The 14,231-nt window shown below is 43.5% G+C and overlaps 1 protein-coding gene across 1 annotated transcript in view; it reads left to right on the top strand.

The window, feature by feature from the left end:
* The first annotated feature begins 6,302 nt into the window (after window positions 1-6,302).
* AFG2A (AFG2 AAA ATPase homolog A) overlaps window positions 6,303-14,231 on the top strand; it is a 2,695,729-nt gene continuing 2,687,800 nt past the window's right edge. The window contains exon 1 of the mRNA XM_069631126.1: window positions 6,303-6,492. Coding sequence (XP_069487227.1) covers window positions 6,396-6,492 — 97 coding nt within the window. The 5' untranslated portion in view covers window positions 6,303-6,395. The remainder of the gene's footprint in view (window positions 6,493-14,231) is intronic.

The following is a 14,231-nucleotide window of genomic DNA, read 5'->3' as shown; positions in this document are numbered from 1 at the left end:
CCTTCAGGTAAGTGGCCTCGGCGCCGTTGAGAGACTCCCAAGTCCATCAGGTTTCAGTCACGCCACCACTTCGTACTCAGCCATTCCTTGGACACTCTACCAGTCCTTCAGCTTCTCTTGCTTTAGGTTCTCCTGAGTGCAACACGCTAGGATTCACAAGTCAGCTTCCTCCCAACATCGGAAGCTGTGCGTCCCTCTTCAGCTTTGCTCCCACAGCTGATTTGGAACTCACTGGCTTCCCTTTCTCCCAGGTCTCCTCCTCTCTGATTTATGACGCTGCCATGGAAGTTCCCAGCCGGAGCATCAATGTCCATCTTCTTTGTGCTAGTGGTACTCTGTACTGTTCCAGTGGTTTTCTTCATCTCAGTACCACATAAGTATTTCTTTTTAGGTTTTCTCAAAGGTTTTATGTAACAATAATAAATGTCAGCTTGTTCTTCATGTTTTCTTCTAGCAGGTTTTATTAGCAATGGGCTAGAGGTGGGTTGGTTAGGGAGTTCCTCATCGGAACGGGAGTCCTTATGCCCAGGGGGGAGTCTCTCCTTGTGAGGTCCCGCTTGCCTCTACCCCGAGGGAGGGTATTGCGTAGCAAGCTCACCTCCGTAGTCTCACAGGGAAAGGCTCCCCGTTGGGGAGAAGTGACTGAATCCACAGATGTCACGTCTGAATTTTATCTGGGTAGCTACATTCTCCATTGATTTGCAATTAATTTGGATTGTATTAATGCTAAAGTGTGGTCAAGACTGGAGCGTCACCCAGTGAGCTTTAACAATGTTGAGAAAGCATTTCAGTCAGCTCAACTGTTGTCCTATGCTGAAGTTCAAGCAATTTTGCCAGGTAAGGTGCAGTAAGAAAAATTGATTTGCCCAAGATCAGACACTGTAATTTATTTGAGAAGCTGGAATTTGAGCCAGTATTCAATGTGGGCCTTTCATTGGCCACATGTCTTCCTAGCTCTGATTGTTTAAAATATTCATACCTCTCAACGCTCACGCATTTTGCGGGTGACGCCTTCTTATCAGTTCTCTTGCCCGCAAACTCCTTTTATGTCCATTCACTTAAATGGCCTTTCACTCGACCAAAATTAAATGGTCTGTTTTCACCAGTACAAGGGACTAAACAGGTTGAGAGGTAGGGATATGCAATAAACCATCTGACAAATATATAAATCCTTGTTGAAATACATTAAGCAAAAGGAGTATCATTGGAGTTTTATATTGCCCAATGTGAATGGAAGTATAAAAGTAACGGAATGCTAAGTAATGTAATACTAATCATTCCCCTCTACCTCCTGGGGGTAGGGGCATAACAGTTAATTGGTTCAGAGACATAGTCGTTCCTAGAGGGGGAAAACGGAGGCAATCCCCCCAGACATATTTGCTGCTTTGCCCCCTTCTCCCCTAACAGGTGGCCTGCCTCCCACCCCACCCCTCTGGCAAAGAATTCTTTCCAGGAGTCTTAAAGATAATTCTTCGCCCAGCCACCATTTGCCAGCCTGCAGGCTCTATTTGCTTAGTCTGCGTTCTTTCTTCTGGCCTGAAAGGTACATCACGGGAATCAATGGGCCATGAATATCATTGGGTTGGCGCCCATCACTGTTAACAGCAGGCTTCCTACATGCTGGGCACTGTATTGTTTTCCAAATGTGAGGCTTACACTTTCATAGTCAAAAACAAAAAAGACATTTCCACTGAAACATGCTTCTTAAACTCACATCCAGTAGTTTTGCTTTAAACTGTGTGTCGTTTTTTGTTTGACGATCACACAAATACCCTATAGTTTTTGTGCCCCTTCCTTTGTGTTTTATCACAGGCTATTTTGCTAAACATGCTTGTCAAACTGCTTAATCACAGAAAATGCTTCTATTGTGCTGACAGCAGTTATTAGAACACTGTACTGTGAGTTCATAGGTGCCAACCTTTGATTTTCACTACTGGGGCAGAAATTTCCAAACCCCTCTCCTGAATATAAGCAAGCAACCAGCCCAACCCATCCCATGGATAACCCCATTTTGTAGCACTTGTTTTTTTTATAAGGAATTGCAAAAAGTCATAAGATTAACAGCCAGTTTTAAATATAGAACATCTCTGCAACAGTCACCCGACCTGCGGAGCTAACCTTGTAGCCTTCTACTGTAGAGTGTCTCTATGGTTCCCTTAATGTGCTCATAATTATTTTATTAACAACAGGGCAGTTCAAGTACATGACTTCAAAGTCGACAGTATTTCAGCTCCAGCCACACTGATCCTCTGCATTGATTCATTGAGGATGTACCAGTGGCGGCTCGTCCATAATGGGCGAGGGAGTGCCGACCCACCGGCACCCTCACCCATTATGGAGGAGCAGAGGAGCCAGCCCAGTGTAAACACTGAGTGCCCACTCAGCTGCTTTTTCTGCATTTGTGGGAGCGCTCATGGGCTGTCTTAAACTGTCAAAGGGAAACTCAGTTTCTCTTTGATAGTACTGTTCCCCAGCAACGCATGTCCAACAGACCATGCAAAGCTGGGTTTTTCTTGGCTTCCCCAGCCTTGCATGGCCCATTGGGGATGCTGGCTAGGGAACTGCATGTTTGTATGTGTGAGGGGGCACTCCTGTGCCTCCCCGCACATACAAATGGAGCAGGGTGCTTCATCATCAGCGCTACGGCTCTTACACTCCTGTGCAGGAACCACTCTTTGCTTCCTGTTTCCTGTTCACGCTACGCGGGAGCTAGAGCACTGAGAAGAAACTTCAGGACTGATGCAGAAGGTAAGTTCATGTAAATGTATGTATATTCCTGTGTTGTGTGTAATGAGTGAATGTATGATGATGGGTGCACATGTGAAAGAAGGCAATTGCCCCCTATTTGCTGCTTTGCTGCCCCAATTGGTGGGCATGATAGATACCGTTGTCCTCCCAGTGCTATGCATCCACACATTATCAGATTGTGTGCATCTGATGCGCTGGGGGGCCCAGTGGTCAGGCACAGCATTTTTCTACCAGGCCTCTATGATAGATTCCTAGTAAAAAAAAATACCATTACTCACATTGATTGTGTGTGTGAGAGGTGCTGGAGGTTTTGGGGACTGGCATGGCATTTTTACTGGGCATCCATGATAAAGCAAGCATGATAGGTGTTATTATGTAGCTAGCCTGGCATTTTAATGCAACCTGTCTATCATTTTCTTACTGTGGCATGACATTTTGTGTTGGGCATCTTTGATTTAGGAAGCATGAGTAGTGTTATTAGATGGCTAGAATGACATCTTGGGGCAGACAGTCTATCTATTTTGAATTGTTTGTTTGTTTATTTTATTTATATAGCGCGCCTGACCCATGGGTATCTGGGCGCTAGTAGTTAAAAGAGTTTTACAGTCCTTTTGAAAAGGATAGAGGTCACTTAATACATGTTGCAATCATTTTAAAAGTACAGAGATCACTTAATGTAGAACATACAGGATAGTATGATGACATAGTATACGAGGCATTCAATTCAATCCATGCAGTGGTGCGAGCATGAGTAAAGTCATATGTGAGGCAGGTGAAGACATATATAAGCAGGCTAAGTACAAGAGGCTAGGATGGAGATAAGGCTAGTTCTTATTGAGTAGCCAGGTAATGGCACAGCTTCTGAATTATGTCATTTTGCATTTGGCAACTTTGATAAAGCAAGCATGATAAGTGTTATTACATGGCTAGACTGGCATTTTGATGCAGCCAGTTTGGACATGTTTTCATACTGTGGCATGACATTTTTAATGGTAAAGCCAACTGAAACATGTTCTTACATGGGGTACTGCCATATATTGGCAGAACAAACGAGGACATGTTTTCTTATAATATCATTAATGCCATTATGTGCAAAGCAAACACAAGTATGTTCTTATATGGGAATACTGGCTTATATTGGTACAGCCAGCATGGAAATGTATGGGCACAGCCATCATGAAAATGTTTTTATATTGGCATATATTGTGGGCAAAGACATCATGAAAATGTGTTGGGGAAATGCTACAGTGCACTGTTGGTAACTTGCACCTGTTGGATTTTTTCATGAGTTACCCAACAAAGCCAATTGCAAACTGTTTGTCTTTTTACCCAATTTTTCCCCAAAAGTCTGCTGCAAAATGCACCATTTTAAGCCATTATTATAAAAATATCAGCCGGAAAACCACCCTAAACCCTCTTGATTGGTTCAGGCTCCAGGGCTAAACTCGGTCGCTCTGGAATATTTGGGACAAATCGTTACACCCCTCCAATTCAAAAACTCATCAGCCCCCACTGGGATTCTCAGCCAAAAATTGAAAACAGTTAATTCTGTTGGGGCAAAGTGAAATTACTGAAACCATTGCTAAAGAACCAAGGGAGCAGTTACCTCCTTTCCCCTGTACTCAGGGCCTATAGGTGATATTTCATTAGTTAAACTGACTGTCCTTAACTATCATTTGAAATTGAGGTATAAGCAGTGGTTGAAATGGGCGGGAGCGGTTGTGAGCGGTGCTCCTCTGCATTTTTTCAATTAAGTTTTATTGTCCCTATACTTTTATTTTAAAAAAGAAACCATTCCGGAATGGATTTGTTTTAAAATAAAAGTGTAGGAAGCAGTTGAAACTTGCACTTCAGTGCACTGCACTAAACCTTCCCTTAAACAGCATGCACATTTACATAGCTCTCAACTCAGACTCTTTTGGCGGGTGTCACCCGCCTTGTAAAGGGCTGACTCACCCGCCAAGCCTCCTGCACGCCCATTCCACCCAATGGGCGTCTCACCCGCCAAAAACCAAATCGCCCTTGCAACACAAATGGTTAAAAATGTGGGGGTTTGTATTTTGCATGGGAGGGGGGCGTGGCAATGGGGTTTGTGGGGAGAGCGGCAGGCCAGCAAGGAACAGAGTTCCACTACTTCTTTTCATACACCACTGGGTAGAAGTGATCTCTTCTGCTAAACTTTAACTGACTCTTTTTGACTGAAGATTCTTTAAAGATGAGCTGGAAGTGATGTCTTTTCTTATAAATACCTCCCCTAACTACACATTATTTGAAGCTGTGCTGGGAGTGATGTCTGCTTGCGTTAAAAGAATGCAATCTCTTGTGAGTGCATAGTACATTTTTGCAACTGTTGAACCCGAGTTGACTTTTTAGGATGTATAGTAACTTGATCATAGTTCTGAACTCACAAACTTTTGGCGGGTGTCACCCGCCTTCACGCCCATTCATTCCAATGGGCGTCTCACCCGCCAAAAACAAAATCGGGTGTTTTCACCTGCCTTTGCAACACAAATGGTTGAGAGCTATGCTTGATGGAAAACTTTAATTATCTTAAACTTACTACGAACATGTTTAATGACACATTTTTGTAACACGCTGGGGCAAATATAGAATACATGCCAACCCTCCCGATTTAGACGGGAGACTCCCGATTTTTTCATTAAAAACAGTGCTATTATTTACTATCTCCCTCCTAAAATAACACTATCCCCAATGCATTCCTGTGGGGAAAATGCATTCTCCCGATTTCAGTGCAGAAATCTCCCTCTCAGGGACTTCGGAATGTTGGCATGTCTGAATATAGGTTTATTTCAACCAGTTTGGCCTGTTGTTTCTTATTTGATGTGCCACCACCCCTTTGTTGTAGTTGTGCCCCGTTGTTTGCCCCGCTAGTTTCTAGTGACACCACTGTTCAGAAGGGTACCTGTCATAGAGGCTGGTGACTCTTAAATACTTTGTTGCCTAAACAACCCCAACACTGAGTGGCTAGATTCGTTTGTTCTTCACTCAGAGATTCTCAGTATCCAATTGTTCTATCTATCCTTTCTCCCGACAAAATCCCTTTTTTATCGGCTTCTCTTCGCCCAACGCTGTTGTGGTGCTTGTATCTGCCTAAGCATTAAGCAGAGAGTCTACTGCTCAGTGTAAGCACATTTATAACCGTGCCAATGACTTCAAAGAGTTGTACACACCAGGACACTTAGAAGTGCCGTTTGACAAAATAAAGTTTTCAAGACAACTGCAAAGGTGTGCTTGTCGCGTGAATTTCGGGTAAACTGACTTCGTAACATGGCCGCCAGATTTACTCATAATAGAGGGTACCAGTTTCCGCAGCAGTGTTTCCCGCTTCTTCAGATGACCATTATAGATGTACAGCGGGAATCAAGATACGCCGGTGAAGACACCAGTCAAGACAATTACGTTAAATGAAAAATAAAGTGAAAGAAGCGTTCGTTGTTAATTGGATTGCATGGAATATGCAGTATTGAATAATAAACATGTTTTGACTGACCTTAACATGGCCGCTGCTCAGGACACGGCTCCGTTTTTCTCAAGTCTGATCGTGCGCAGACTCGTGCTGTTAAACTATACGATGTACCTGCAATATTAAGTTGCCACTCTGCTAACGTTGTTGGAGTTCTCTAATAATGTCTTCAAGCAAGAAAAAGAATAGAGCGCGGACATCTGAGATAGATGCAGTGATGGAGCCTGGCAGTGTCATCCTCACTGTCTGCCTGGAGAAAGGTAGGGATATCGATTTGACATCCTGTACACACGTGGGCTATGTGCCTGTCTTAAATGTTAGGGGCACCTTTCTTTGCTCAGCGCTTCAGGCTCTCCAATTCATGTATTCTATTATCACGGGCACTAGTTTCTACTTTTCCCCGCCAGATGTTTAATATTACTCTGGGGTGCAACGTTTTCCATCCGGTGCCAGGTCGCACACCCACCTGTTATGTGATTCACGGGATATATGCAAGGTAGCTTAGTAAGGTTAAGGGGGGGTAAGAGGGTGGGTGATAGTGAGATTTTCTCATCAAGTGTTTGGTGTACCCAACTATAAATGAGAACGTGGCAAGTTGGTAACAAGCACTTTTATTGCGCATTTTAAATAAAACAAAAGCTGTATTTTGGTATACCTGTATGTCTTTCATTGTAATTCCCTGTGTTTGGGGAATAATCACATCATTTCAATACCTCCAACCCAGAATTCTACACAGAAACTCTCCCAGCCCCCCTCACCCAATACACAGTGCCCCAAATGCTGTATTATCATTTACATCACTGTGTATGTGGAGAGAGCACAGTAGCTCATAATTCAGTTGCCATAAGTGAGATAAGAGACTATTGAACCTGCATTATTATATAGAAAATGTTGTCATAATTATTATAATGTTATAAATGGTGCAACAATGTAATCTGTTTATACACGCGTAAGTGAGTTTCTTTATAGGGCACACCCACAAGCAATAACTTCTAGGTTATACCAATGTCGCCAGCTAAGGAAAATAAGGCACAGTGATAAACATTGATTTGCCTAGGATAATATAGCTTGGCCAAATGGTGATGCTGGTATTTGAGTGCAAGTTTCCGCCATCTACAGTTGAGGTGATAGACTGCATCGCCCCCTATCCCATTTATTTTTTAGTTTTTCATCCATGTACAATTGTTTCCGCCTACCTGTCTTTTAAAAGCTAATCAGTACAAGAAAGCCAACTTGCAAAACAGCAAACTGCATGATGCACCAACCTGGCAAATTATAACACGTCTTTTATAGAAGCATGTATAAACAGAAGATTGAAGTCAGTCTGGAAGAGAAATAGTTAGGCTACAGTTGCTGTAGCCTAACTGAAATTGCCAATTTTCTGCACCTTATTAACAATTTCGAATCTAGCCTATGCCTGCCTGATGTTGCATAACTGTCTTGCTGTAGCCTAACTGAAACGGCCCATTTTCTGCACCTTATTAGCAATTTCAAATCTAGTCTATGCCTGCCTGATGTTGCATAACTGAAACTGTCTTGCTGTAGCCTAACTGAAACTGCCCATTTTCTGCACCTTATTAGCAATTTCAAATCTAGCCTATGCCTGCCTTGCTGTAGCCTAACTAAAATTACCTATCTCTGCATAATATTAACTAAGCAGCTTAGCCAACGCCGCACTCCTAACTATGCTCTCTTGGCTCATTCTCACCATGTTCCCTTTTTGCATCATGAACAATAGCATTCCATGTAGCAGCAACAGCTACATCCCATACAATAATGGACTAGCTAAACTTGGTTGCCCAAGACACCATCCCATCTCCTGTCGCCCACCCTTCGACCATTCCCACACATTGCTCACCAACACCTCACTGCTAAAGTTAATGCCACACCAGCTAACACCCCACCCAACATTACCAACCTCACTAAAGATGACTACACTGCTACCAACCCTAACCCTCCCAATCCATTAGGATACCACCCCACAACCAGCCCTACGCTCCCTGACCGCAACAACAGACTTGGCGCTAGACTCCATACCACATCCAGCAAGCTGCCTGCCACACCCATGACCAAAACCACCAATAAGAATAGCGCTAATGCCACCAACACGGCATCTCTAAAAGGAGCACTACTTAATGTCAGATCCCTAGTAACTCACCCCACTGAAATTGCTGACATCATCCTTTCAGCAGACCTTGACTTCCTTGCTATTCCTTGCTACTACAGAAACATGGCTACATGAAGCAGCAGGACCATACCTTACTCTTGCTATTCCTGACAACTACTCCATCCTCAGAGTGGACAGACCTAATGCTCGCTGAGGAGGTGTAGCAGTCATATTCAAATCCTCAGACCTATCACCTCCCCCCGCTAAAATCCTGTGTGCACCTCACCATTAAATTACAAATCACCCCTAAGAGCACAATTACGCTGCAACTAATATACAGACCTCCAGGCCCCACAGGCTCCTTCGAGGAAGACATTACCACCCTTATAGCAGAGAACTCTAAGCCCCATTCCCAAAATATTATTCTAGGAGACTTTAATCTACGGTATAACGACCCTAACGACACTCCAGCCGCCTCCCTCGCTAACACCCTATCTGAGCATGACTTTACTCTACCTATCTACCAGAAAAGGAGAACTATCGATTGGGTCGCGGCCCATAACTGCAATATCACCTGCAAAGCCCCACAACCTCTTGCATGGACTGACCATTCCCTCATACTATTCGACATTAACCTCAACAACCCCAACCCTAAGCAGCGCCCCCACGCACCAGCCTGCCTGACTAGAAACAAGCGAAACATTACTGCGGAGACCCTCACACCACTGATTCTCCCCCTCCTAAACACACTACCAGCCACCGCTGACCTTAACCTTCTAGTCAACACCTATAATGACGCCCTGCCTAATGTCATTGATGCCGTTGCACCACTAAAGTTACGCAAAGGTAAACCTAGAGCTCATCTGAACTCTTGGTACACACCGGAACTCAAAACACGTAGAAAAAAGAAAGCCAAGATGGAAACCCTATAGAAAACTAATCCTTCAGCAGAAAACAAATCCAATCTCGCGACCATCTCCTCCCACTACAAGAAAGATAATCTGCACCAAAAAGGAAGCCTACAATGTTAGAATAAACAATGCACAATCCTCTGCTAAAGAACTCTTCACCATTCTGAAGGAATTAGAAAATCCCAACCCTCCGACCGACACTTGCGTGAAAGACAATCCATGGTGCACCAGCATCCAAAGTGCCCTAGCCAACAAAATCACTGGTCTTCAAACTAAAATCGAGGCCAAACGACTACAACTTTCCAACAGTAAGGCCTTCATACCTAGCACATCCGCCCGACCAATAATACTTCCGGCTTCACATTCAAAATGGTCATTATACCTGAAGTCCAGAAAATTATAGCATCCCTCAAACCTTCTAATTGCAAAGGGGTTAGTTGCCCCGCCCAGATCATCAAAGATGCTGCGAGAGACCTAGCCCCCTTCATCTCCAAACTAATAAACCTATCCTTCTCGACTAATTCTGTACCTAACAACTTGAAACAGTCATGGGTTCTCCCTCTTCTAAAAAAACAATCCCTTGACCCAGCCGTTCCCACTAATTACAGGCCTATAACCACGCTCCCCTTCCTGCTAAAAATCCTCGACAGAGTTGCCTACCTGCAAATTCAAGATTACTTAGTCCAATCAACTGCTAGGCCTGCGTCAATCTGGCTTTCGTCCTCAACATGGAACAGAAATTGCCCTTGTTGACCTCAAAAGTCAGATTGATGACATCAAGGAGAAAAACAAAGCAGCTATCCTACTCCTCCTAGACCTCTCAGCAGCCTTTGACCTGGTTGACCACAAAATACTCTCCAAACACCTCTCATCTGCTGCCCACTTCTCCCCCTCTGCTGTCATGTGGATACAATCCTTCTTAGCCAACAGAACCATGAGGATTTTCTCTTCTGCGGCTGCAGCAAACCCCATCCCCATCACCTGCGGTGTCCCACAAAGTTCCTGCGTCTCCCCCACCCTCTATAATATCTTTACAAAGCCCCTCTTTGATAAGCTGGACCATCTGGGTGTCGCCTACACCAACTACGCAGATGACACCCAGATACTCCTCACCATCACTGGCAACTACAATACAGACGCCACTAGGATTAACAAAATCTTCTCCATCATTCAGGCATGGATGGCCAAACACGGCCTCTGCCTAAATGATGAGAAGACCAAGCTTCCTCCTAGTCGGATCTCCTAACAACCTACAGAAACCTAGCCCTGACTATTCCAACTTCAACATAGATGACAACATCATCCCAGTCGTTAAAAACGTGAAAACCCTAGGCTTCTACCTTGACGCCAATACCAACCTCTCCAAACAAGTCAACATGACCGCCTCAGCCAGCGCCTACACTGGGAAACTTATTGGGGCCTGCAGACCTTTTCTATCTACGAATAGCTGCCTCACTCTGGCCAGGGCCCTCATACAATCAAAGCTTGACTACTGTAACAGCCTCTACCTAGTTGCCAACCAAGCTATAATCAATAAACTTCAGATCCTCCAAAACAATGCGCTGCGAGCAGCACTAAATATTCCCAGGAGAGAGCACATCTCCCACATAAGAATATCTTGCAAATGGCTATCCATTCAACAAAAAATTGACTTAAAAACCCTCTGCCTTACCTAAAAAAAGCCCTAAACCACCTAGCCCCCCCTTATCTCACCAACAAACTCACTTTGAAACCAAGCATGAGAATCACTAGATCCTCCAATACGCTTTGCCTCACTGTGCCCAGATTCACCACCAAAAGAGCTGGTGGCTCGAGTTTGTCTGTCCTTGCCCCTCAACTTTGGAACACCTTGCCGCTGAACATCAAATCGACCAAATCCTTCCAACCGTTCAGGAAATTAGTCATTAGCTGGCTTCTGGAGAAACCAATCCCAAGATAGACCAAGCACATTGCTAACTGTATATATTGTACATACCTTAGAAATGTTTAACCGCGCAATCTAACTACCCTGCTTGTATATATTGTATATTGCATATTACCTCTACATTTGTACAACTGTAAAACGTGTATATATATATATTGTACTTCTGTAACCTGTCCTTTAAGCGCCCTTTTATCCCTGGGTCCAGAGCGCTATATAAAATAAATAAACAAACAAACAAATGCAACTGGGAATGTGGAGCTTGTGAACTAAACATGTATCTGTCATTTCCCACAGTACAGGGGGTTTCATTACAAATTTGGTGGTATGGGGAAAAGGTGGCGTTAATTATGTTACTGCCCATTTTCCCACACTGCCCAATTATCATTTTTAATGGCTTTACCGCCAATGGAATTATCGTGCAGTAAATCTACCCATTTTCGGTGGAAGAGAGGGCGGATTTAACTCCAGCTTGATGCTGGAAGTAAATTTGCCACGTTTCCTTCAATAATTGGCATATTTACAGCAGAGTAAATCCGTCAAAAAATCACCACGGTATTCTGTGGAATCCAAAAATGGGGGAGAAACCGACACTTGTAATCCTGTGGTAAATCCACGGGACCAAGTGGTGTTGACAGTAATTCCGTTTGGCTGTATTTCGGCCGATTTACCACCAAACGTCTAATTCAGGCCCAATGTCTCATGCAAGGAAGGGAAACAACTGTGTATATGTTAAAAAAAAGCCAATTTCACTGTTCTTCCATGAGTAACTATTTGAGAAGTTGACAGACTTATTAAAAAATATACTTTTACATATCATTTAGCATCTGGTTATTCTGGTTTGTTCAGATATTTGCAACGGCATGTACTGTGACATGCAAGTATATGTTGGCAACATAGCTCAGTGCTTTTGAGGGCCTGCTGCGCAGATGCTGCTTAGTCAGAGGTTTGAGTCTTAGTATAGGTGACCCGTTCTTATTTGGCCAATAAAACTATTATTACGTCAAGGATAATTAGGCCAAGGATAAGTCTTGCAGTCCTATTCTGGATTAGTTGAAGGGGGCGAAGAGAGGAGTTAGGCAGATTGAGGAAGAGGCTGTAGTCCAGCATGGAGAGGACCAGAGCTCTGTAACATTGAGTTTCTGGGGGAATGTGAGGAAAGGGAGAATGCCTATGAGGAGGTGCAGCTGAAAGTGGGCCTTCTTGGCAAGGTCCGTGATGTTAAGGATTCCAATCAGGCGTCACATACTGGGCCAGGACACTTGGTTTTAGCCTGGGATGTGGTGCTCAATAGGAATACTTTCTTTAATTTCAACAAATTAAAATTGAGCCGGTACCCGACCCGTTTCGCATCACCTTTTACAAATACCCTGGGTCACAATGGACCATGAACCAGGCCGGTTGGTGAAACTACAATATTTATTTATTTTTTAAAAATCACACACATTTTAATATTGGGCAGCAATCACCAATGGGTGATAATGACAATGTAAATGAAAGCAATGTACTTGGTTAACCTTCTAGTAGAACATATCCAAAGCACAATTGAATAGGAGCACGTTTTGAATTAGGATAGATAGCACCCAAGTTAAGGTTTCCCCCTGCAATGTTCCCTCAACCCACAAATAATCGAATTCTGAGTGGATAGAAAGAAGCAGCAGGTAGTCAGTCAGGGATATTGTGCAGCAAACAATCAAAATCCAACCTTCCCTCACAAAGTAAGGATTTTAAACCCTTTGCAATAGCATGAAATGACACTCGGAAATTGACAAATAGTTAATGTGCGGTTAAATCTTTGAGGCAAATGATTTCTCACAACAACAAGAATGCATACACACTAGCAATCACAAGGCAATGGATCAACAAGAGGCATACAATTTTAAAACAAGTGGAAAGTTAGAAAATGCTGCAGCCGAATTCACACGTTAGAAAGTTGCATTTTTCTAAATTCCCATTTTAAATGACACAAAAGATTTTTAGGAAAATCAGGTGAAATACTTGGATTTTCAATGCGGTTTTTGGGCTGAGGATAGATGTTTATCACAGGGACAATATAGAGGTGAAAGGAGGTCTCTAGATACAGAACGGGATGAGATTTGCAAGATAGAAGGTGGTTTGCTTTGGGTAAAATGAAGCTGTGAGAGAGAGAAAATCAGCTGAGAAAAGAACAGGTTTGACTTAAACTAGATTATTAAGACTATATTGATAAAGAGGGACACAATAAGATCCAAGGTTGATTTGCGACGTCAACCTTGTCACCCCAGCGCACAACTTCATGTGGAAATTAGTTTGATTACTCAAAATATGAGTACCGAGTTACTCGAGAAGATGAATGAAAGAATTGCGCTAACACTAGAAAACAAGAACAGGCTGCACAGAGAATTAGGACACTTGTACAAGTTTCAGGGTATGAATTGGGTTGCTTAGAGAGTGGAACAAAAACAAATGTCAAGATGGGATAGTCTATGTGTCTTGGGAGGTGGGATACTCCCAGTCCACTTTTAAATTTGGGATTAGGAACAGTCAACCCTTTTTGGTCACAAAATATTCTGATCACCGGATAGCAGATGCTCCTGGCAAAAGACAGCTGGGCAAAGGCTGGTCACCTGATAATCAGGACAGCTGGGTGGCAGGGTTTCAGCGGGCATGCAGTTAGTGGGCAAAAAGCCAGGCTGGTTTCAGGATGCTTCCCAAAACAATACCACAGCTCTTCCCTTTGGTTATTAGGATTTTCTGAGTGGGATCTCTGGATTGAGGCCTTGCTGGGATGGTCCGCAATGCTTTGGCCTTGCTGGGATAGGATCAGCTATGCTTTGGCCTTGCCGTGGAATCTGGAATCAGCTATGCTGAATGTAGAAGATCAGGAACGCAGGCGCAGGAAATTCAGGAAAGAGTGTCCAGAGTTCTGTCAGGGACCCTTTTTATAGAGCATGGTGACATCATCAAATTATATGGCAGGGCAGGCTTAGCTAAGCACACCTCTAAACAACTGGATTGGTCAGGGGTGATAGTTACCGTCTTCCTATCAACTGGTTGGATTTCAAGGGTCTGATGTCAGAT

The sequence above is a fragment of the Ambystoma mexicanum genome, chromosome 6q (assembly GCF_040938575.1).
Source record: "Ambystoma mexicanum isolate Mex_15411 chromosome 6q, UKY_AmexF1_1, whole genome shotgun sequence".
NCBI lineage: Eukaryota > Metazoa > Chordata > Amphibia > Caudata > Ambystomatidae > Ambystoma > Ambystoma mexicanum.
This window is presented reverse-complemented; position numbering and strand designations above follow the sequence as displayed.